The following is a 26,204-nucleotide window of genomic DNA, read 5'->3' as shown; positions in this document are numbered from 1 at the left end:
AATCTCCCTGGTCTTTGTGGTTGAATTTGTGTTTGAAATGTACTGCTCGACTGAGGGACCTTAAAGATAATTGTACTGTATATGTGGTGTACAGAGATGAGGTAGTCAAAAAAAAATCATGTTAAACACTATTACCGCACACAGTGAGTCCATGCAACTTATTATGTGACTTGTTAAGCAAATTGTTTCTCCTGAACTTATTTAGGCTTGCCAGGGGTTGAATATTTATTGACTCAAGACATTTCAGTTTTTCATTTTTAATTAATTTGTAAACATTTCTAAAAACATAATTCCACTTTGACATTATTTGATATTGTGTGTAGGCCAGTGACACAAACTCTCAATTTTAACAGAACATAATGTGTAAAAAGTGTATGGGTGTGAATACTTTCTGAAGGCACTGTAGCAGTCAGGGTCTTCACAAGTCTCTAAAAACCAATGAAACATGGTCAATATTGAAGAGTAGTAACCCATGGGACTATAATTATGAAGTCAGAAATTGTCATTGTTTTACACTGCACAAGCCCCATTGCATTTGTAGTGGTACTGTCTAAGATAGTCCCTGAGCTGATGAGGCAGTGGAAGGATCTTGATGCCCTGGTACGTAGTGCAGCTACAGATCACTGCACGACACAGGTGCTGCAGGGTGAATGGGAAAGTCCGGGCCAGAGGGCGGGACAGGAGGGGCTCGAAGAAGAGGCATGTGGCTGGGTCGCTGTAGTGCCGGAGCAGGCCCGTCACGCTCGGGTCCCGGTACATGCATGGATCGCGGCCATCGAAGCTGAAGCGCTTGCCGTTCTGCTCGATACGCGCATGGAGGGAGCGGCTATAGCGGCGGAAGCTGACGGAGAAGAGGAACTTGTCCTGGGCCGAGTCACGGAGGAGGAAGGTGCCCTCGGGCTGGCCTTCCAGGAGCTCCTCTGCCTGGAAGCGGTCCAGAACTCCCCAGTAACACGGGCTGTTGTTGATCTCCAGGAGGTCAGGGACTAGGATATAATCTGTATGGTTGCCACCATAGGCAGCTCTGCCATGCGGATGGGAGAGGTCCCAGTCCTCAAGGCTCAGGGGCCTACTCAAGCAGATGCCCTCCCATGAAAGAGGTGTCGAAGGCGGGGATGTGGAAGTGGACGGGACTGGTTCTTTGCCAGCAGCCTGTGCAGCCTTGGCAGCTTGGGCAACCTCTAGGCCCACAATGGCGCTGGGGTGGGTGGCATGCTTCTTGATGAGGTGCCAGCAGTGGGCCAGCTCTGACTTGGACGAGAAGGGGCACTTGTCCTGCATGAGCTCCGTGACATGGATCGGACGCTTGGACCAGAGGAGCACAGAAAAGGCCCCCTGGTAGGCCCCCGTTGGGCAGCCGTGGTGGTGGTGGCGATGGTCAGTGCGGAGAGGGAAACACTGACCCACTGCATCCTGGAACTTCTGCCGGAGAGAGCGCCTAGAAAGGGCTTTCCGACAGGGGACATCTATGTCGACTTCCCCCATTATGGTACAGCTACACTTCTTCTCTCTCCGTCTCCGCGGACATGAGGTGGAACGCGCTCCTTGCTCCTCCATCGGCCCTACACCCCCCGGACCCCGAAGGCCCGGATCGTTTCGGGAACTCCGGGAGCGTTTCTTGCAGCTCCACACGCAGCCGTCTGCACTCCATCTGAGGATGCCGCATTTGGGACAGATGTCCGAACTACGGGATTTCATCTCAGACATGGCCTTCCCTCTTCTTCATACAGCTCTGTGCTACATTAGTGGACAGAGATAACCAAGTCAATACATGGATAAAGTAACATTCACTGATGAAACAATGGGATGGTTATCAACAAAAGCTTTGAAATCCAATTTCAAACAGTACAGGTAGAAAGTTTATTATGTTAGATTAGATATTCCTCTAAAGTTTAGAGAGGAACTCATGTCAAATGTTGTTGAAGTGTTGTGGTTGCAGGTTCACCTGCCTCATCTAAGGCATCTTCTTTTGGAGTGCTGCTATAGGCCACCAAGTGCTAACAAGTCGGTGTTTGGATAATATGTGTGCAATGCTTGATAAGGTTTCTGATGGTAACAGAAAGGTCTATTTTCTGGGTGACCGGAAGATTGACTGGTTAACAACTAGCTTTCCTCTCAAGAGGACTAATGCCTGTAATATCACCCAGGTTATCACTCAACCTACTAGAGTGCATACCAATAGTGTTCTATCTGTGACATCCACTTGTATTGATCAAATATTCACAAATGCTGCAGAGCTTTGCTCCAATTGTTGACAAACATGCACCTGTTAAGAAACTAACTGTAAGTGGACGGGGACTTTAATGCAGGCAAACTTAAATTAATTTTCCCTAATTTCTACCAGCATGTCACATGTGCAACCAGAGGAAAATAATCTCTAGACCATCTTTACTCTACACACAGAGACGCGAACAAAGCTCTCCCTCGCCCTCCATTTGGAAAATCTGACCATAATTCCATCCTCCTGATTCCTGCTTAAAAGCAGGAAGTACCAGTGACTCGCTCAATGTGGAAGTGGTCAGATGATGGGGATGCTACGCTACAGGACTGTTCTAATAGCACAGACTGGAATATGTTCTGGGATTCATCCAATGGCATTTAGGAGTATACCACCTCAGTCACCGGCTTCATCAATAAGTGCATTGACGACGACGTCCCCACAGTGACCGTACGTACGTATACCAACCAAAAGCCATGGGTTACAGGCAACATCCGCAAGGTTAGAGCTGCCGCTTTCAAGGAGCAGGACACTAATCTGGACGCTTATAAGAAATCCCGCTATGCTCTCAGACTAACCAACAAACAGGCAAAGCGTCAATACAGGACGAAGATTGAATTCTACGGCACCGGCTCCGACGCTTGTCGGATGTGTCAGGGCTTGCAAAGTTATTAGGGACTACAAAGGGAAGCACAGCCGAGAGCTGCCCATTGACACAAGCCTACCAGACAAGTTACAGTTGAAGTCGGAAGTTTACATACACTTAGGTTGGAGTCATTTAAACTTGTTTTTCAACCACTCCACAAATTTCTTGTTAACAAACTATAGTTTTGGCAAGTAATTTAGGACATCTACTTTGTGCATGTTACAAGTAATTTTTCCAACAATTGTTTACACACAGATATTTCACACAATTCACTGTATCACAATTCCAGTATGTATTTGGCAAAGGTGTATGTAAACTTCCGACTTGAACTGTAAATTACAATTACAGTTTTCAACCTCTCCCTGTCTGAGTCTGTCATACCAACATTTTTCAAACAGACCACCATAGTCCCTGTGCCCAAAAAAGTGAAGGTAACTGGCTTAAATGACTACCGCCCCGTAGCTACCGTCAGCAGCCATGAAAGTCTGGTCATGACTCACATCAACACCATCATCCCGGAAAACCCACTCCAATTTGCATAAAGACCCTACAGATGACACAATCTCAATTACACTCCACACTGCCCTTTCCCACCTGGACAAAGGGAACACTTACAGTTGAAGTCGGAAGTTTACGTACACCTTAGCCAAATACATTTTTCACAATTCCTGACATTTAATCCTCGTAATAAATCCCTGTCTTGGGTCAGTTAGGATCACCACTTTATTTTAAGAATGTGAAATGTCAGAATAATAGTAGAGAGAATTACTTATTTCAGCTTGTATTTCTTTCATCACATTCCCAGTGGTTCAGAAGTTCCCAGTGGGCCAGAATACACGCAATTAGTATTTGGTAGCATTGCCTTATAATTGTTTAACTTGCGTCAAACGTTTCAGGTAGCCTTCCACAAGCTTCCCACAATAAACTGGGTGAATTTTGGCCCATTCCTCCTGACAGAGCTGGTGTAACTTAGTCAGGTTTGTAGGCCTCCTTGCTCACACACGTTTTTTCAATTCTCTATAGGGTTGAGGTCAAGGCTTTGTGATGGCCACTCCAATACCTTGACTTTGTTGTCCATAAGCCATTTTGCCACAACTTTGGAAGTATTCTTGTTGATATTTCCACAAAGTTTTTGATTTAAAATTAAATGGACTCAATATTGATCTAAAACTGGGTCTAAAAATGTTAAGAGGTCATTCACACCAAAGTACGTTCTCCTTCCTGAGCGGTGTGACGGCTGTGTGGACCCATGGTGTTTATACTTGCGTACTATTGTTTGTACAGATGAACATGGTACCTTCAAGCGTTTGGAAATTGCTCCCAAGGATAAACCAGACTTGTGGCGGTTTTACAATTGTTTTTCTGAGGTCTTGGCTGATTTCTTTTGATTTTCCCATGATGTCAAGCAAAGAGGCACTGAGTTTGAAGTTAGGCTTGAAATACATACAGAGGTACACCACCAATTGACTCAAACGATGTCAATTGCAGCGGTCTAAGGCACTGCATCTCAGTGCTAGAGGTGTCACTACAGACACCCTGGTTTGAATCCGGACTATATCACAACTAGTTTGTGATCGGGAGTCCCATAGGGCTGCCCACAATTGGCCCAGTTTCGTCCGGGTTTAGGCGGTGCAGGCTGTCATTGTAAATAAGAATTTGTTCTTAACTGACTTGCCTAGTTAAATAAAGGTTCAAATATCAATGCCACATAGGCTGTTTAAAACCAGATAAGTTGGTTCTAAGGGGCAGTTGACCTTTAAACACATTACACTTAAAAGTCTACTTAATTGTAATTTAGTATTTAAATTACAAATACACTTGGCGTTGTTTTTAAGTTGAAACATAGATTTAAAAAAAAATTAAACTCTGCTTTGTGAGTGATCAATTACACTATATGTATAGTTTCAGTGCCAATAATGTGTTTCAAAGTACTTTCTGAATTCCTATTCGCTATGATACCATTAACTTGTACAGTGATTTTTTTGATGACATTTAGAAAGTTTGCATAGAAAATAAATGCGACAATTGACTACTACGGTTCGTTTTCACTGTCTTGTGACGATTAAAACAGCTGAAAGTAAGAAAATGTTTTTGTTGCAAAAACCTAGAGTGTCGAATAAGAATGAAGTAGTTGAAGTGTTTCCATTATCCATTTAGGCAAATTGCACATTAATACATTGGCGAAGCCAGTATCCCCTCCCACCTATCTGTTTCATGTCTCATGTAGCCCACAAAAGCCAGCATGGATAGAATGCAAAAATTGACAAATATTTGCCATTATCTAATAATTCTCATGTGCCAACGTATCGCCACGGTCCGTGCCATGGTGAGACTTGCACTCATGTAGATCTAATATTCTAAGTATACTTCCTTAAAAGTATGTGCAAATATTTTTGCATTACCCAGCATCCTTTTCTGCAGATTAAGTTTTGATTTATAAGATGATCAAAGACAGTACAGCTAAAACTGCTTCTCCAATAGAAATCCCCGATCATACTTGTAGGCGATGTCATCAAATATTTTATAAGAGATAGCCTGTCGTTTCCAATGGGAACAAATGAGTCATAGTTGGCATTTCCACGCATGGAGATGGGCATTTCCACGCATGAGCAAGCGAGATCCTATTGACCCGTTCAAGCATGCATATTTCCGTTAGGGAATGCTTGGGGGTTTGAACTCGCAACCTTCCAGTTACTAGTCCAACACTCTAACCACTAGGCTACGCTGCCACCGTGGTCTATCTTGGTTTAGTTATAAAAAACTTTGTCTGAATGCTCGGCTATGAAAAGCCAGCTGACATTTACTCCTGATGTGTGGACCTGCTGGACCCTTCACAACCACTGTGATTATTGTTTGACCCTGCTGGTCATCTATAAACATTTGAACATCTTGAAGAACAATCTGGCCTTAATGGTCAGGTACTTATAATCTTATAGGTTTTATAATCACCACCCCGGACAACAGAAAAAGACTGGCCATCCCTTAGAGCCTGGTTCCTTCCTAGGTTCTTTCCTAGGTTCCTTCCTAGGTTCCTTCCAGCCTCTCTAGGCAGTTTTTCCCAGCCACAATGCTTCTACATCTGCATTGCTTGCAGGTTGGGGTTTTAGGCTGGCTTTCTGTATAAGCACTTTGTGACATCTGCTGATGTAAAAAAGGCTTTATAAATATATTTGATTGAATGATTGAAGAAAAAAGTGTCCCAATTTAGATAATTGTAAATATATTTAATATACTTAAATGCTAACAAAACACCATTAAAGTTGACATTACATGCATTAAATGTATTTCAAATTCTTCCCATTTAGATCATTTAAATATACTAAAGTATATTTATCACATACATACTTCTAAATACTGAAATAATATATTTAAGTATATATATATATCTTTTTTTAAATAATCAGTTTGGGAAGACATACTATTACTACAGATTTCTTGCCTTCTGCCTAAGTATGCCCTAGCACACAGTGGTCGCAAACCGTTCGATCTTCAAGGCATTCCAAGTCGATCACCAAATATTTCTGTAGAAAAGCCAACGAATGATAAAGGCTTGCTCTCCTTTATTGAAATCGTGTTGAGCTTATAACAGTAGGTGCACTTGATTCAAAAGTCCTGCGCACCGAGTAAGCAAAGTGTTCCCATGAGACAACTCTGCCTACCCGGCGAACCGGCAATTCTGTGACTAAATCGAGTGCATCTTACAGCGCTGCTCAATCGAATAGCTCAAATCACAGTGGCTAGTGGCTACCGAGCTTCCATGACCCTGGCCACAGCCAAGTAGGCTACTAGCCTACGTAATATTTAATAACTTTTAAAACCATGAGCATAGAGAGACTGTCAACGAATACAGCAAAGAGCTGCAGTTTTTATGAGTGAGTTCATGTTTAAGTTTATATTCAGCACTGTCACTATTTTTATTCAACACTTTTACAAAACTCGCTTTTCCGTACTTCTGCTCGGCCTGCAGCCGCAATGAATGAGTAGCAAAGTATCGATAGCCCTGCGTTTTTATTATTATTAGCAGCTCGTCGTGTCGATGTTAATATTAAGAAATATTTAACTTCTCTGGTAATAGGAACAACATGAATTTGTGCATGACGCAGATGCGGTGTGACTCGAGCTTCGCCATCAGGTGGAAGACGGTGTCCCCTCTCTCTGGTCAGTCTCGCCGGAGGAAAGGAAGGAGAGAGCAGGGACGGTGAGAGGCGGTTGGGAAAAATCGTTTTGAACAGTCATCCAACAGTCATCAATTCCAAGTCGGAAACACGGGCATCTTTCTAGAGCTCCGACTTTTCGACCTAAAGATCACTGACGTCGTGATTTGACCTCGTTGACTATCAGATGCAGGTACCATCAGTCCAGTAAAATAAAAAAGCTAATTATTGAAATTCATGCTCCACAAGTGCTAAACCAACTGATGAATTGTGTTATCAAAGCTCGAGTTTTGAAATATAATATGGTCTGATTAACAATATTGGCAGGCCAATCATATAGCCAATATGTTGTGATAATGTTTTAGGCCAACTGCCCAAACCTCATTCCTACAAAACTGTTTGTCAGGTTAATGTAAAAAAAAAATAAAAAAAATCTGAGCAGTAGATTTCAGTTTACTTTTTGACTGCAAAAAGTAAGCTGAAGTGATCTTGACTCAGAAAAGGTTAGTGACCACTGCCCTAGAATGTATAAGGGGAGGACCAGACAAAGGCAGTGTAATTTCAGAGTCAAGACAAGTCATGATGTTTGAGAGTGAGTGCCCCACAGATTTATATCAAATCAATTATAAAAAATTACACTTACTATACAGTTGTACAATGTATAAAGTAATTTGCTCTGAAAAGAGTTAGCCTATAGCCACAAAAAAATAAACGTAAACCTTGTTTTATATTGTTTAAAATAACATTGAGTTGCCTACACCTCGTTTTATTTCTAAATCTTACAAATCATTTAACTTTTGATTTCTTTTGTCTAGAGATAGTCTTACCTTTTAAAAATCGTTTTAGGGAGACAACGTAATCTCCATGTCCATGTTGCCAAATTCTATTATAATCTTGCCATTTGCATTCGGTCTTCTGTCCAGACCCCATCTCCTGTGTAGACTAGTTCCGCTCTCTTTATAGACAAATCCTCTTGGGATTTGATCGTTTCCTCATTTGTCGGGGATGGTTGTGAGAGTGAGAAAGTTGCATCTTCTACTCAGTAGCATATAGTAGGCATGTAATAGACTACAGCGCATACGTGTAAAGACGCACAACCAATATGCTATTATTTTACTTGACAGTCCTATGTTTCCTGCCCGACACCGCTGATGATATTTTTAAGGGATTGAATTTAGCCTTGAATTTGATGAATCTAGCCTATTTATTTCAGAAAGCAGAGCCTGTGTGCATTAGGCCTATATAGACCATTATATTTAAAGGTCCAATCTGGTATCTTAGAATCGGTTTAATGTTAATTTAAATAAACTGACACTCATTCATTATAGGGCGGCGCACAATTGGCCCAGCGTCGTCCGGGTTCGGCCGTCATTGTAAATAAGAATTTGTTCTTAACTGACTTGCCTAGTTAAATAAAGGTTAAATGTAAAAAATATATATCTAAATAATTACCTTTAAAGAGATTACTGTAGGCCAATATTGTTCTCAATGCCACCTGATGGTAAGCCCACCCACACATTACCGACATCCTCAAGATAATTAGGCAACAATAATAGCCTCTGTCTGTTTATCCTTTCAATCTAGTTAGACAGGAAACGGCCTGGCTTTTAGATTGTATCGAGCACATGATTTATTGACTGAATAATCAATAAGAGTCTTCCGACAGCTTCGATCTTCGAGTGGCTCCAAGTTAGAAGACAAGTCATTTTGACATAGAAACCTCTGCTACTACACAGACTTGGGTTCATATACTATCTGAAAACATTTCAAATACTTTATCTGTGCTTGATTAAGCTTGCCTTTTGCAATGGAACCAATACATAAGTCGCAAAATGGCAAACACTGCCCTTCTGGCACTCCAGGAAGGCTAAAGCAAACACTCAGATTTGAGTATTTTAGCCTTTGCAAGTATTTGAAAGATGTTAATAGTATTTGAATGCAGGTCTGTGCGTGTGATCCATGTGACATTCTCAGTTTTCCCACTGTTAGTCCACAAAACTTGTGGTATCAGATATCAAAAGAAGCATTTGAAGGCTGGACATCCTGCTGGACTTAAAGGGTTAAAAGGGACTAATACAATAAGTCCCCCTCCTTTGTTGTCATTAATGAGGTGATGTCATGTCCATGTTTAACAAGAGGTCCTGCCTATTAAGCAGATTGTACTGTATGTATTATTCATTAAAGTGGAGCCATTGAGTATCCAAATACTCGTGTGTGTGTGTGTGTGACACTCCTGCTATGAAACAGCAGGTTAATATTTGATGAGCGTCGTTATGAAGTCCACATAGAGTAATACATCTCTTCAAGTAGTAAAAAATGTTTAATTAATTACGCACTGGGGGGCGTAGATTTCAGTCGACCACCAACTGAGCAAATGAGTTGGTAATTGGTTACTGAGTCAAATGATCAGTGATGATGAACTACTAGGATGACTCCTCTCATGTGTCCTCCTTATATGGCCATGACACTTATCCTTTTTGTCCTATTTCAGGAAGTCTGTTGAATATGATGCTCTTCCCTGGTAGTCTTTTCACAGCAGTTCATTCAATCATGAGGATGCCTGGCATTTGTCAAGTTAAAGGTTTTATTTTAGCATTATATTTTGATACCATTCATAGCTACATCAGACTCACACACCCTTAACCGCACCCATACAACCTTTACCACCCGGTAAAGACATATTTGTTCTCCTCCACCCCTCCCACTGAAGGAAAGGCTTGACTTAGTCCTCTGTACTGACCCCCATCAATTGAAACAGCTCAATAGTGTGTGTGTGTGGGGGTAGCAGCACTACCGGTGTTGATTGAACCACACACTACATCCCCAGTTATACACACACGCACACACACACAAGCACACAGGTACACTCTAATCCAATTAAATTTTATTTGTCACATACACGTGTTCACCAGATGTTATTGTGGGTGCAGCAAAATGGTTGTGTTTCTACAGTATCTCCAACAGTGCAGTAATATCTAACAAGTAATATCTAACAATTTCAGAACAATGTAGAGGAATGGAATTAAGAGTACATAAATATTTGGGTGAGCAATGTCAGAGCGGCATAGACTAAGATACAGTAGAATATAATAGAATACAGTATTTACATATGAGATGAGTAATGACAAATATGTAAACGTTATTAAAGTGACTAGTGTTCTATTATTAAAGTGGCCAATGATGATTTCAAGTCTATGTATATAGGGCAGTAGCCTCTAATGTGCTAGTGATGGCTATTTAACAGTCCGATGGCCTTGAGATCGAAGCTGTTTTTCAGTCTTTCGGTCCCAGCTTTGATGCTCCTGTACTGACCTCGCCTTCTTGATGATAGCAGAATTTAAAAAGCAGTTAAAAATACACTTCATGGAACAACGGGAACTGTGAAGAGAGACACACAAAGGTACAGACACATGCATACGCACACATTGTGATATTGTTGTATGGTGGTATTGAATATTTTGTGTTGTGGACATGTGGTGGTGTAGGGATGTTATGTGATGTACTGTTTTATCTTTAGCTCATTCAGTACAAACATAGTTCACTGTTTTATATTTTGTTTTATATGTAATGTGGGTGCTTTGGTGTGTTTGGACCCCAGGAAGAGTAGCAGCTGCCTTGGCAAATACAAATAGCGGGGTGAACAGACTCAGGTGGTTGTTGTCCTTGTTGCGTTCTTTGGCCTTCCTGTGACATCGGGTGCTGTAGGTGTCCTGGAGAGCAGGTAGTTTGCCCCCTGTGCTTTGTTGGGCAGACCGCACCACCCTCTGGAGAGAGGGCCCTGCGGTTGCGGGCGGTGCAGTTGCCGTACCAGGTGGTGATACAGCCTGACCGGATGCTCTCAATTGTGCATCTGTAAAGTTTGAGGGTTTTAGGGGCCAAGACAAATTTCTTCAGTCTCCTGAGGATGAAGTGGCGCTGTTGCGCCGAGGAACTTGAAGCTTTCCACCTTCTCCACTGTGGTACCGTCGATGTGGATAGGGGGGTGCTTCCTCTGCTAATTCCTGAAGTCCACGATCAACTCCTTTGTTTTGTTGATGTTGGGTGAGAGGTTATTATCCTGGCACCACACTCTCAGTGCCTTCACCTCCTCCCTGTAGGCTGTGTCATCATTGTAGGTAATCAGGCCTACTACTGTTGTGTCGTCTGCAAACTTGCTGATTAAATCATGGGTCATGGGTGAACGGGAAGTATAGGAAGGGGCTGAGCACCTACCCTTGTAGGGCCCCAGTGTTGAGGATCAGCGAAGTGGAGGTGTTGTTTCCTACCTTCACCACCTGGGGGCGGCCCGAAAAGAAGTCCAGGACCCAGTTGCACAGGGCGGGGTTCAGACCCAGGGCCTCGAGCTTAATGATGAGCTTGGAGGGTACTACGGTGTTGAATGCTGAGCTATAAACAGCATTCTTACGTAGGTATTCCTCTTGTCCAGATAGGCTAGGGAAGTGTGCAGTATGATGACGATTGCATCGTCTGTGGATCTATTGGGGCAGTAAGCAAATTTAAGTGGGTCTAGGGTGTCCGGTAAGGTAGAGGTGATATGATCCTTGACTAGTCTCTCAAAGCACATCATGATGACAGAAGTGAGTGCTACAGAGCGATAGTCATTTAGTTCAGTTACCTTTGCTTTCTTAGGAACAGGAACAATGGTGGACATCTTGAAGCATGTGGGGACAGCAGACTGGGATAGGGAGAGATTGAATGTGTCCGTAAACACTCCAGCCAGCTGGTCTGCACATGCTGTGAGGACACAGCTAGGAATGCCGTCTGGATCGGTAGCCTTGCAAGGGTTAACACTCTTAAATGTTTTACTCACGTCGGCCACAGAGAAGGAGAGCCCACAGTCCTTAGTAGAGGGTCTCATCGGTGGCACTGTGTTATCCTCAAAGTGGCGAAGAATGTGTTTAGCTTGTCCAGAAGCAAGACGTTGGTGACCGCGACGTGGCTGGTTTTCCTTTTGTTGACCATGATTGTCTGTGGACCTTGCCACATACGTCTCGTGTCTGAGCCATTGAATTGAATCTCTATACTGACGTTTTGCCTGTTTGATTGCCTTAAGGAGGGAATAACTACACTGTTTGTATTCGGCCATATTCCCAGTCACCTTGCCATGGTTAAAAGCTCTTTCAGTTTTGCGCGAATGCTGCCATCTATCCACGGTTTCTGGTTAGGGTAGGTTTTAATAGTCACAGTGGGCACGACATCGCCTATACACTTCCTGATAAACTCAGTCGCCGTATCAGTGTATTCGTCAATGTTATTCTCGGAGGCTACCCGGATCATATCCCAGTCTGCATGATCAAAACAATCTTGAAGCGTGGATTCCGATTGGTCAGACCAGCGTTGAATAGTCCTTAGCACAGGTACTTTCTGTTTGAGTTTCTGCCTGTAACAAGCGAGGAGCAAAATAGAGTCGTGATCAGATTTGCCGACGGGAGGGCCTTGTAGTAGCAGTGGTCGAGTGTTTTAGCTGTGCGAGTACCACAGTCAATGTGTTGATAGCACTTCGGTAGCGTTTTTCTCAAATTTGCTTTGTTAAAATCCCCAACTACAATAAATGCGGCCTCATGATATGTGGTTGCAGTTTGCATAAAGTCCAGTGAAGTTCTTTGAGTGCCGTCGTGGTATTGGCTTGAGTGGGAATATACACGGTTGTGATTATAGCCGAAGAGAATTCTCTTGGGAGGTAATACGGTTGGCATTTGATTGTGAGTTATTGTAGGTCAGGTGAACAAAAGGACTTGACTTCCTGTATGTTATCACAATCACACCATGTGTAGTTAATCATGAAACATAGACAGACAGACAGACAGACAGACAGACAGACAGACACACACGCACACAAACACAAGCCCTGTCAAGGTGACACTGGAGAACAGCACAACACAACGGGGGATGTGGCAGAGCGGGAAGACCCTGTGACTGAAACAGGAATCGATGAACATAATAGAACACGACAAAATGCCGATATAGGTCGTGTCACTGTCAAGAAATTTGATAATGTCTATCGCTCTGTTCTTAATACGCTGTCTGTGTCACGATTCTTCGACAGTCTCAAAAGGTCTGCCATGTCTCATAAGAAATGAATAATAATTCGATCAAAATGTTTGGATTGATTCTAGTAAAACGAACCAGAGACCATGAGGACATAAACTATATTTTAATTGACAGCATGCATTAAAATGTGTTTGATAGATGAAAGAAAGAGAGGAATGAACATATTGTACTGCAGAATGTTACTGCATCATGTTTCTATCATATGGCTTGGTGGTCCCAGACTGAAAAGGCACTATAGTATGTCTAAATATTTTTGCAGTGCACCATTTCCTGGATACATAAAACAATAGGAAAACAGAATAATTAAATGATATATCCACTTTCCACTAGTGTGAATCAGCATAAGTGTTAATGCAATTTGCCAGGCGTGTAAAACATGGCCGTATCTCCTCATCTCACCAGGATACAATAGCTTTGCTCAGGAAGATGTTTGGAAAGTGGAAACCCAGTATGCCCATTACTATGCCCACTAAGCGGGCACAGTTCATCATAGCAGTGCAGCACAGGGACCAGACCAGGGACAGGGGGGCTCCCATATTACAGTGGAATCGATCTGATTCGGATGAACAGCACAACTAACAACAACCTCTATAAATAATTGATGTGCCTGAGTAGATGAATGGGGAGGGAGGGAGGGATTTATAAGAGGCTTTATTTCATGAGCTTTTAGCTTTTGCCTCTTCTGAAGTTTTCTAACACCTCCCTCCTGTCTTATAATTAGTTGTAGCAAATTTGAAAAACCGACTTTAGTTGGCTATTATTTAGTCAGGATCATTATGAGATTATAAAATCACATTATAATGCATACTTGTGAAAATTCTTACAATGCATTATAACCACATAATAATGCATTATGTGGGTAAAGTAAACCTGTAAAATGTTGCAGAATCAGGGATGTCTGTTTCAACCACAGTCCCTAACGTACCTTTCCATTCACAATTCACATGCACTACTACTCTGCGTGGTGATGTTATCACTGGGCTGCCATTCATGAGGCAATGGCGAGAAGGAGTGAGAGGGAGGCAGTAGGGGATAGGCAGTGTTTGGCCTTGCCTTGTGAATTGCACTGAGAGCTAAATTGAATCAGAGAGGAAGTCTATGGCTCCATTGATCTTGGCTTAGCTCTCTCTCTCTCTCTGCCTTTCTCTCTGTAGCCCTCTCTCTCTCTCTCTCTCTTTGCTCTTATCTCTGTCACAGCAGGGGCCAAACTGCAGCCACTGCTTTTTGCAACCAAGATGCTCTCGACAGTGTTACAGCATAAATGGCCGGACTGACATGATGCATGATGTTAGTTGTTAGGAGTCATTATAATGCTATGGTTAGGATGACTGTGCATGATGAGTCATTGTTTGAGCAGTGTCTTGTCTAATAATACAGTATTTTTTTAGGGATAGTGTTCTGTTCAAGAGATTGATTGTGGAGTGGTTGGTGTCATTCAGTGAATTCCTGACTCTTGCGTTGCACTTCACTTCACTTACTTTACAGTTCACCAGTTTATTGTGCAGCTAAGAATGTGGCAATGTTCCAATGGCCGACACTATCACGCAAACAAGATGTTATTTCCTTTGCTTCCAAGAATGTATTTCCTGGAATTCAATTAGGCCTGTGTTTGAACAGGCCTCGGGGGAACGCGAATCCATCCATCACCCCTGGTGAGACAAAACCATGACTCGACAGTGAAGAGCACCTTTTGCCAGTCCTGTCTGGTCCAGCGACGGTGGGTTTGTGCCGATAGGCGACGTTGTTACCGGTGATGTCTGGTGAGGACCTGCCTTTACAACAGGCCTACAAGCCCTCAGTCCAGCCTTGCTCAGCCTATTGCGGACAGTCTCAGCACTGATGGAGGGATTGTGCGTTCCTGGTGTAACTCGGGCAGTTGTTGTTGCCATCCTGTACCTGTCCCGCAGGTGTGATGTTCGGATGTACCGATCCTGTGCAGGTGTTGTTATACGTGGTCTGCCAGTACGAGGACGATCAGCTGTCCGACCTGTCTCCCTGTAGCTCTGTTTTAGACGTCTCACAGTACGGACATTGCAATTTATTGCCCTGGCCACATCTGCAGTCCTCATGCCTCCTTGCAGCATGAGGCATGTTCACGCAGATGAGCAGGGACTCTTTCTTTTGGTGTTTTTTAGAGTCAGTAGAAAGGCCTCCTTTAGTGTCCTATGTTTTCATAACTGTGACCTTAATTGCCTACCGTCTGTAAGCTGTTAGTGTCTTAACGACCGTTCGACAGGTGCATGTTCATTAATTGTTTATGGTTCACACTTCTGTCGCCGACAGAGATGGCCGCCTTACTTCGCGTTCCTAGGAAACTATGCAGTATTTTTGTTTTATTTACGTGTTATTTCTTATATTGGTACCCCAGGTAATCTTAGGTTTCATTACATACAGTCGGGAGGAACTACTGAATATAAGAGCAATGTAATGGTGATCATTACGACCAGGAATATGACTTTCCCGAAACGGATCCTGTGTTCTGCCTTCCACCCAGGACAATGGATCGGATCCCAGTTGGCGACCCAAAACAACGACGTCGTAGAAGAGGCAAACGAAGCGGTCTTCTGGTCAGGCTCTGGAGACGGGCAAAATGCGCACCCCTCCCTAGCATACTACTCGCCAATGTCCAATCTCTTGACATGATGAAATCCGAGCAAGGGTAGCATTCCAGAGAGACATCAGAGACTGTAACATTCTTTGCTTCACGGAAACATGGCTCACTCGAGAGACTCTATCGGGAGTCGGTGCAGCCAGCTGGTTTCTTCACAGAAACAGAAACAACCATCTTTCTGGTAAGAGAGTGGCGGGGGGATATGCCTTATGATTAACGAGACATGGTGTGATCATAACAACATACAGGAACTCAAGTCCTTCTGTTCACCTGACTTAGAATTCCTCACAATCAAATGTCGACCGCATTATCTACCAAGGGAATTCTCTTCGATTATAATCACAGCTGTATATATTCCCCCCCAAGCAAACACATTGATGACCCTGAACTAACTTTATTTGACTCTATGCAAACTGGAAACCACACATCCTGAGGCTGCATTCATTGTAGCTGGGGATTTTAACAAGGCTAATCTGAAAACAAGACTCCCTAAATTGTATCAGCATATCGATTGCGCAAGCAGGCCTGGTAAAACCCTGGATCATTATTATTCTAACTTCCGCGACGCATATAAGGCCCTCCCCCGGCCTCCATTTTGTTGCTCCCAGCCTACAGACAGAGACTAAAACAGGAAGCTCCCGCGCTCAGGTCTGTTCAACGCTGGTCCGACCAATCTGATTCCACGCTTCAAGACTGCTTCAATCATGTGGATTGGGATATCCGCATTGTGTCCAAAAACAACATTGACGAATACGCTGATTCGGTGAGCGAGTTCATTAGAAAGTGCATTGACGATGTCATACCCATAGCAACGATTAAAACATTCCCAAACCAGAAACCGTGGATTGATGGCAGCATTCACGTGAAACTGAAAGCGCGAACCACGGCTTTTAACCAGGGCAAGGTGACCGGAAACATGACCGAATACAAACAGTGTAGCTATTCCCTCTGCAAGGCAATCAAACAAACTAAGCGTCAGTATAGAGACAAAGTAGAGTCGCAATTCAATGGCTCAGACACAAGAGGTATGTGGCAGGGTCTACAGTCAATCACGGATTACAAAAAGAAAACCAGCCCCGTCGCGGACCAGGATGTCTTGCTCCCAGACGGACTAAATAACTTTTTTGCCCGCTTTGAGGACAATACAGTGCCACTGACACGGCCCGCAACCAAAACCTGTGGACTCTCCTTCACTGCAGCCGACGTGAGTAAAACATTTAAACGTGTTAACCCTCGCAAGGCTGCAGGCCCAGACGGCATCCCCAGCCGCGTCCTCAGAGCATGCGCAGACCAGCTGGCTGGTGTGTTTACGGACATATTCAATCAATCTTTATCCCAGTCTGCTGTTCCCACGTGCTTCAAGAGGGCCACCATTTTCCCTGTTCCCAAGAAAGCTAAAGTAACTGAGCTAAACGACTACCGCCCCGGTAGACTACCGCCCCGTAGCACTCACTTCCGTCATCATGAAGTGCTTTGAGACCCTGGGTCTCGACCCCGTCCTGTGCAACTGGGTAATGGACTTCCTGACGGGCCTGCCCCCAGGTGGTGAGGGTAGGTAACAACATCTCCACCCCGCTGATCCTCAACACTGGGGCCCCACAAGGGTGCGTTCTGAGCCCTCTCCTGTACTCCCTGTTCACCCACGACTGCGTGGCCATGCACGCCTCCAACTCATTCATCAAGTTTGCGGACGACACTACAGTGGTAGGCTTGATTACCAACAACGACGAGATGGCCTACAGGGAGGAGGTGAGGGCCCTCGGAGTGTGGTGTCAGGAAAATAGCTTCACACTCAACATCAACAAAACAAAGGAGATGATTGTGGACTTCAGGAAACAGCAGAGGGAGCACCTCCCTATCCACATCGACGGGACAGTAGTGGAGAGGGTAGTAAGTTTTAAGTTCCTGGGCGTACACATCACAGAAAAACTGAATCGGTTCACCCACACAGACAGCGCGTGAAGAAGGCACAGCAGCGCCTCTTCAACCTCAGGAGGTTCAAGAAATTCAGCTTGTCACCAAAAGTACTCACAAACTTCTACAGATGCACAATCGAGAGCATCCTGTCGGGCTGTATCACCGCCTGGTACGGCAACTGCTCCGCCCACAACCGTAAGGCTCTCCAGAGGGTAGTGAGGTCTGGACAACGCATCACCGGGGGCAAACTACCTGCCCTCCAGGACACCTACACCACCCAATGTCACAGGAAGGCCATAAAGATAATAGGCCATAATTCCAAGACATGCTTATTTTTTTTACCTTTCGTTTGAATGTTCAGAATCTTCCCTAAAAATCATGACCACCTTGTTCATTATCGGTCTTCCCTCAAACATTAATTTTCCATTGTTGTCCATTCAGAAACATGGTTGACTGAAGAGTCAACCTTGCTTTATGACGTCTCCTTATAATGCTGTCCTTATAATGCTGTTCACCACTGTAGAACATCAAGAGTGGGAGGAGGATTGTCCTTTTTTGTTCATAAACATTTTCAATTATTTCTAAGAGAGGACCTCGCACTTACATCTGATAACATTGATGTTGAATCCCATTTAATATTAAAAAAAATTGTGGTCAAAAAGTTGTAATCGGCCATCCGATTCTGACATTGATAGTTTCATTGATATCCTTGCATCAACCTTGGATTTGATTAATAATGAAGATCAAATGTGTTTTCTATTGGGTGATTACGACAAACTTATTTAAAAGTGAGAACTACTCACTGACATATGACTTTCTGAATACTTTATACTCCCAGCTATCTGTATTCCGTCATCTATAAGCCCACAGAGTGACCAGTTCATCTGTATTCCGTCATCTATAAGCCCACAGAGTGACCAGTTCATCTGTATCCCGTCATCTATAAGCCCACAGAGTGACCAGTTTATCTGTATCCCGTTATCTATAAGCCCACAGAGTGACCAGTTCATCTGTATCCCGTCATCTATAAGCCCACAGAGTGACCAGTTCATCTGTATCCCGTCATCTATAAGCCACAGAGTGACCAGTTCATCTGACACCCTTATTGATCATATTTGTACAAATTCTTTGAATAATGTGGCTAATACAGGTATACTTTATATTAACATTTCTAACCACTTTCCAATTTGACACTTGACAGCTGGAAATGAACAGATGGGAATGATTAGTAGCATTAAATGTAGAATATTTAACTAAAGTAATTGTGAGCGCTTTAAGATGTTGATTACAAAAAGTACAAGAACAAATTGACTCACCTACTTCAGATATCCCCCAAAATATATTTTACTAACAAATTCCAAGAATCCTTCAATAATATAAAGTCAACGTGGAAAATCATCAGTCAACTGTTGAATAAGAAAAAGGCATCTACAACTATCCCATCTCAATGTATTGTTGGAAATAAGACCTATAGTGATCCTGATGTTATTTCATTTGAATTTAATAGCTTATTTTGTGAATGTGGGTTCCTCTATCAAAGAAAATAGAGACAACTGATGGAAATCCCTTGGATTACATTTAAGGGACATTTCCCTTCTCTCCTTCAGTTTGATCCTCCTGGTGATGGAGGTAATTGGTAACTTAAAGATATCAGCAGCAGGTCCTGATGAGATTGGTGCCTCTTTGGTAAAATCAGTGTTTTCCTCGATGACTGAGCCTCTAACCTACACTACCAGTCAAATGTTTTCGAACACCTACTCATTCAAAGGTTTTTATTTTATTTTTCAAATGGAAATGCTTTTCCAACAGTCTTGATTATGTTCCCACATATGCTGAGCACTTGTTGGCTGCTTTTCCTTCACTCTGCGGTCCGATTCATCCCAAACCAACTCAATTTGGTTGAAGTTTTATGGATTGTGGAGGACAGGTCATCTGATGCAGCACTCCATCACTCTCTTTCTTAGTAAAATAGCCCGTACACAGCCTGGAGGTGTGTTGGGTCATTGTCCTGTTGAAAAACAAATGATAGTACCACTAAGCCCAAACCGGGAGTCCCAGGGGTAGGCCGTCATTGTAAATAAGAATTTGTTCTTAGCTGACTTACCTAGTTGGTGGGAATGAAATGGAACAAGTCACATGAACTAGATTCCTCTGAGTTCTGATTAATGAAAAGTTATCCTGGAAAGATCATATTCAATTTGTCTGTAGCAACGTGATGAAATTTGCTTAATGTACCCATATCTCATTTACTGTAATATTGTCTCGGCCAGTGCATAAGCATCCTACCTACACAAATTACTCATCATACAAAATACATTTGCAAGACTAGCCACCTCCTCTAATGATCTGGCTCCATCTGCACCTTTGTTTACAAAACTCAATATCTTGCCTATTTACGAAATGAAGGTACCCCAATTATGCACTTTCATCTACAAATACTCATAGCTCCCAGACAGTTTACCTAAACTCTTCAATGGATTCTTCCAGGTTAATTCTGAAATCCATCTATGTAATGTAACGCAAGACGATAACCTTCACCCTTAAGGCAGCCTCCCCCCGCACCTCTCTGATTCAGAGGGGTTGGGTTAAATACGGAAGACACATTTCAGTTGAATACATTCAGTCGTACAACTTTTCATTTCCTCCCCACTGCCGCACCTCACAATACTCTGGAATTCTTATCTTCACATTGTCAAAACCAATATCATCAGGTGAAGACTGGAGGCAGCCTGATGAACCAAACTACTCAGTAATCTCCTTCATATAGCCTAACTCTCACACACACTCACATTTCAACAAAACAAATATAAACAGTATATATATATTTTGTGATTTCTGATCAATTAATGTATACATTTATAATTAGTAGGTTTTGTTATCCCTTTTAACAAACCTTTAGATTTTTTTACTTATGTATTGTATATCGTTTTTTGTGGTGTGGTTTTCATATACGCCCTTGGGCTTCCAATCACACCAGCACACCGTTTTTAATTGTATTATTTATGTTTATCTGTATGGTTGTTTATCACTTCTTTTATTTGGTGAATAACTTTTCCTTAAAAATTAAACCTAACTTAAAATATATTGGCAATTGAAAGGCTTTGAAGCCACCGGTCGGCCATATTGGCACTACTCAGTAGTAGTCCTCCAAAAATTATACTTAAATATTTTTGTTTAGCTAACATAATTTAAAATTATGCATTAAGGTGTCTGTAATATAATAAATGTGGCAAAAACAAATGTAGACATTAGTAAATGCATTTCTAAAGTTTCCAAAATATGTTTTACAATGGTGGGGGAGAGCCAAGATGGAGGTACGGTGGCTTCAACACAGCGCCTCCATCAGTCATCTAAACTATACTTTTCCAAAGATCCTCAAGCTCAAAAATGCCAATCTAGGGGAAAACCTAGTCAGTTGTACAACGGAATGCATTCAACTGAAATGTGTCTTCTGCATTTAACCCAATCCCTCTGAATCAGAGAGATGCAGGGGGCTGCCATAATCAACATCCACATCTTCAGCTCCCGGGGAACAGTGGGTTAATTGCCTTGTTCAGGGGCAGAACGACAGATTTTTACCTTGTCAGCTCGGGGATTCAATCCAGCAACCTTTTGGTTACTGGCCCAACACTAACCACTAGACTAGTAGCACTTGCACATATCCTTCCTTGGCCTAACACATTGCCCATCCGGTCCAGTGCCGTCAATAACAACTCCAGAGACTGGGAATCAGAGGGCCTTTCCCATCTTTGATTCCCCCCCATCGTGGATTTACAGTATTTGCCTCCTCACATCCTCCTCCTTTCTCCTGACCTCTAGTGAAGAATCATTTTAAAAAAGGCTTGTGTGTCTCTTTTATTCCTGTAAATGTTCAGAAGGCTCCCGAAAAATCAATAGGAGGAGATTAGAGAATTTCCAGTAACTGTGTTTCCATGCTGCTTACACAGCAGCCTTGGACCTGGGTGACACGAAAGCATAGTCAGGACACCAATGCCCAGATACAGAAAATATTTTTGAAAGGATGTTTATTTTAGTGATTTCTTTAGAAACCATTATATAGGAGTGGATGATATACCGCAGGCTCCAAAGTCTGATCTCTAACACCAAGGATACCTAAGCTACAATGGTATATCAATATCAAATGGTTTAGATGCCATATGCCACTCTTTGACGCATCATACACTGCAGAACATATTGGAATGAGTGGGTGGAGAGACAGGCGGCCAGCAGGCACACCACATATAGGCCTACAGCTTGTTGCAGTATGGCCATAGACAAAGTATAATTCATAGAAGGGTTTGTTGCAGCTGTAGTCCGTTTGCCTTTTGCAAATTTCAAAATACAATCGTGGGGAAAATGTATCGTTTGGAACACCTACTGCTGAGAAGAGAAGACTAATCTGTCTGTAGAACCAATAGAATAAAACCTTTCTCAACAACTCCCACATTCTTGCATACAGCAGCACTGTTTTTCAAGGTAGCTCATCTTGAGATAGGCTATTGCGCATCGACCATCACCGTGAGTAATAGCCTATGACTTCATCTTCATCATGAGGTAAGTCAGTGTGCCACTGGAAATTGTATTTAGTAGCCTAAAAAATACATACACTACCAGCCAAAAGTTTAGACACCTACTCATTCCAGGTTTAAAAAATTAAACAAATTATACAGTTTTCTACACTGTAGAATAATAGTGAAGACATCAAAACTATGAAATAACACACATGGAATCATGTAGTAACCAAAAAAAAGGGTTAAACAAATCTAAATATATTTGAGATTCTTCAAAGTAGCCACCCTTTGCCTTGACAGCTTTGCACACTCTTGGCGTTCTCTCAAACAGCTTCATGAGGAATGCTTTTCAGTCTTGAAGGAATTCAATGTAGAAAATAGTAAAAATAAAGAAAAGCCCTTGAATGAGTAGGTGTGTCAACTTTTGACTGGTACTATATATCAAAAAATTGCCTCCTAATATTGTACAATCTGTGTGTCGCTTCACTGGCCTGGGCTATTGTTTGTTTGACTTCAAGACCAGATTGTTCTCAGTTTGTCAGTGTAGCCACTCATTTAGGTCATTTGTGTGGTATTAAAAAAAGATTCAGCTAATGTCTTCTATCGTGCAAGTTATGTTGAATTGCAAGACATTTCTTCAACAGTAAATGTACCACGCATCAAATTGAATCTTGGTGCAGGGGTAATGGGTGGGGGGCTATGATTTCTTAATCCGGCCCTGTACTCATGAATGGAGGAGAAGAGCAAGCGCTTTCTGAGAAATTGTGCACGTTTGGGGAAACTGAATCTATTGGTATTCACACGGAAAAATATCAGAATAATATGAAGTAAGGCTTCCATGACGAGAAGAACAAGTGAAGCTATTATCCAATTATGTAAAAAAAAAAATCCCAGTCTGCTAAGAATTCTGAAACAATGTTACTCTGTATGACTGACACAACGATGTGATAGGTAGGTATGGTAGAGCATGCTAGCTAGCAAGCTAGGGATAAGAACTTAACCAGCCTGCATAGCTATCAAACAAATAGAATGAACAACAAGTCTGCTTTTCTAGCAACCTAACCAATAGAACTAACAACCAGGTATAGTGGAAGGATGAAATGGTATGAATTTACTTCATTGCAATGAAAATGTTTACCAGTAAATGTGTGCTTGTTTTCTTTGGCACCAGTGGTTATAAGCGGGATAAACACCTCTGCTCTGTACATTATCTGCAACTAATACTCTCGGGCAGTACCAAGTCATCCATGATTTCGAGATAAGTTACAAGTCAGTGTTTATCCTTTACATGTATCTATGTCTCTCTGGGTCTATCTGCCTTTTCCTTGCTGTGTTCGGTCCTCTCCTTTATTCCTCCGTCTCTGTTGCAAGCTTCAGCCACCTTAAAACGTCTCTCTCCATCTGTAGCCTTGCATGTTAAAGTGTTTGTCCTGACAGCACCTTTTGAATAACAGTAGAAAAAAAGAGCAAAAGAAGTTACAACAATTCAGTCAGATTTTGACACCACACAATAAGGAAGAACATCAAAATAACACAAAACAATAACCACAGAGGTTTTCATTTTCAACACTGAGTCAAACAGATCAAGAGCGCCACCATATGGTCAATCTGAATGTGTTTGCATGTGTTAAGTCTGGATAGGGTTTGGAACATGTGTACGATGTTTGGTTACATTACAAATATGCATTTATGTGCCAGACCACGTCCCCATTGGTCAGTTGTCTGACATACTAGTCTGAAAAATATTGCATTGAAAGACCATGGTCCATAGATGCCAAGTATCAAGTTTCATCCAGATTGGCCCTGTGGTTCCAGAGGAGATATATTTTAAGTGTTTAAAAAGAAAATGCTAAATGGAAAATACATAATGGCAGACCTTGTGGTTCCTTGAAGCAAATTTGTTCCTTGTGAGAAGAGGGAACTATGCACAACATTTCAGGACTCTGGGTCAGGGATGGGCAACTTGGGGCTGCAAAGGCCTCAGATTAATTTCCCTCAGAAAATATTTATTTTCTGTGACCTATTGTCAGGCTATGTCATAATAATATTCTATAATTCTATGGTCAGGCCACTGTCTGTCTCTCACACATGTCTCTCTTATTTTGTGTCCCCTGCCCAGTATTCATGGCTACAGCTCTCAGATAATAAAAAACATATGGTCCGTGCTATTCCAGTTCCTTTGGACGTCCCTACCCCATTGAAGTGGACATTTAAAATGTTTAAGGTTAGGTAAGGGATTTTGTTACGGTTAGGGTTATGGTTTAGGGTAAGGACGTCCCAAGGATCCCAGTTAGCACTGACCATAAACATAAGGGCGCTATGGATGCAATAATGGCCATTCATTATATAAAAATGATAGTTTGAACCATGTTTTGAGGCTATACCGTGTTTGTTTTCCGTTAAACATGCCTATGTTTTGTTCTGATGGGGAACAACAGTTAAACTTAGCTCAACAAGCATGTATAACCTTTCTTCAAGAAGCAATGGGTATACAGTGCCTAGTGAAAGTCTACACACCCTTGAACAGTTTTCACATTTGAGACTGACTCCTTTACTGTCCAGTCACACCGGCTCAGGGTGTCAGCCTTCAGATTCACATTTTGAGTATTTGGCGCACGGTGGTGGAAGGTGGAGACAGTCCATCAGAGAGACCGAGTCTGCTGGTAGGGAGACAAAAACAAGAAGACATATTGTCACGCACATCACTTTACATGGGATTCAAGTGAGGAATGGGATCCGCTGGAAACGCATCAACCTATAAAATGTTGTTTTACATTATACTTACAGGTCATTTCCTTTCTTTTTTATAGATGCCGATGCCCTGAAGAGGGGGCGACACTACTCCAGCTAATTTCCCCAGGGACATGGGGGAGGGGGCCAGAGAGGGCTAAGGCTAACCCAGGGAGGGGGGCCCGACACCTTACATCCAGCCAGATCCTTGTCCAAGCTATAGAGCAAAATAGTAATGGCCTCTTTTTGTAGGCACTAACTCCGCCATGGTCCAGAGTGCATTTACAAAAACTTGTTTGGTCATTTTTACATGTTCTTTACACCTGTCCAGTGTGCATTTTCAGGTGATTAGAATGCTTGTTTGGGGCCAACCACCACCCGTGGCCACCAGGGGACGCCACTACATCTAGCCTGCTCCCTGCAGCAGGAGATGGGGGGAGAGGACCGGAGAGTGCTGGGGCCGACCCAGTAGGGGCAGCTAACTCCCAGAGAGGGGGCCTGACCTCCACCCCGGCCACCAAGGGGAGCCACTAGATCTACCCAGCTCCCTGCACAAGGGGGGGGGGGGACTCAGGAAAGGGGGGCCGACACCCTGGAGAGGGTGCCAGATCTCCGCCTGCTACCAAGGCCACAACTGGGCGCCACTCCATCCAGCCAGCTCCCTGCACTAGGGAGATTGGGGAAGAGGGCAAGAAAGGAATGGGGTCTACTCAGGGAGATTGGGGCCGACCTCCACCCCCGGGCACTAACTCCGCCATTGGTTTGTTCGACAGTGTATGGGGTGATGACTGGTGTTTTTGTATGTTTTTTGATAATCATCGAAAATAACTTATTTGGTAAATACAGGCTTAGGAAATGTTATGTTTTGTTCTATGAGATAATCTTCATCAGCTAACGGGACAATTTGTTTTTCAGTAGGACCGATTGGAGTAATGGTTACCTCTGTATTTTACGTGAGAATCTCTCTGGCAGCATCAGGTGACCACTTGCGCAATGTAGCCGCTTACGGGTATTCTTCAACATAAATGCGTAAAACTACGTCACAATGCTGTAGACACCTTCGGGAATACGGAGAAAGAGTAATCTGGTTGATAGCCCATTCACTGCTCAATAGGGACTCATTGGAACGCAGCGCTTTCAAAACATGGGGCACTTCCGGATTGGATTTTTCTCAGGCTTTCGCCTGCAACATCAGTTCTCTTATACTCACAGACAATATTTTTGGAAACGTTAGAGAGTTTTCTATCCTAAGCTGTCCATTATATGCATATTGTAGAATCTTGTCCTGACAAAATATCCCGTTTACTATGGGAACGTTTTTTTCTCCAAAAATGAAAATAATGACGGTTTATGCCCTGCTATTGTT

General features: G+C 42.8%; 1 protein-coding gene and 1 long non-coding RNA gene across 2 annotated transcripts; one reads left to right on the top strand and one right to left on the bottom strand.

Moving 5' to 3' along the window:
• Positions 1–128: 128 nt before the first annotated feature.
• On the bottom strand, positions 129–7,891 carry LOC118369284 (suppressor of cytokine signaling 4-like). Its single transcript, XM_035753742.1, has 2 exons — positions 7,846–7,891; positions 129–1,737 (listed from the first exon to the last, which is right to left on the bottom strand). The coding sequence occupies exon 2, from the start codon at positions 1,705–1,707 to the stop codon at positions 511–513; it is 1,197 nt and encodes a 398-aa protein (XP_035609635.1). The 5' UTR covers positions 1,708–1,737; positions 7,846–7,891; the 3' UTR covers positions 129–510.
• LOC127915584 (uncharacterized) lies at positions 6,612–25,377 on the top strand. Its single transcript, XR_008091381.1, has 3 exons — positions 6,612–6,736; positions 6,968–7,211; positions 24,919–25,377. It is a non-coding gene; the product is annotated as an uncharacterized LOC127915584 (long non-coding RNA).
• The last annotated feature ends 827 nt before the right edge of the window (positions 25,378–26,204 follow it).

This window comes from Oncorhynchus keta, chromosome 35 (assembly GCF_023373465.1).
Source record: "Oncorhynchus keta strain PuntledgeMale-10-30-2019 chromosome 35, Oket_V2, whole genome shotgun sequence".
Classification (NCBI taxonomy): Eukaryota; Metazoa; Chordata; class Actinopteri; order Salmoniformes; family Salmonidae; genus Oncorhynchus; species Oncorhynchus keta.
The sequence above is the reverse complement of the archived record's forward strand: the minus strand, read 5'-3'. Positions and strand labels throughout refer to the sequence as shown.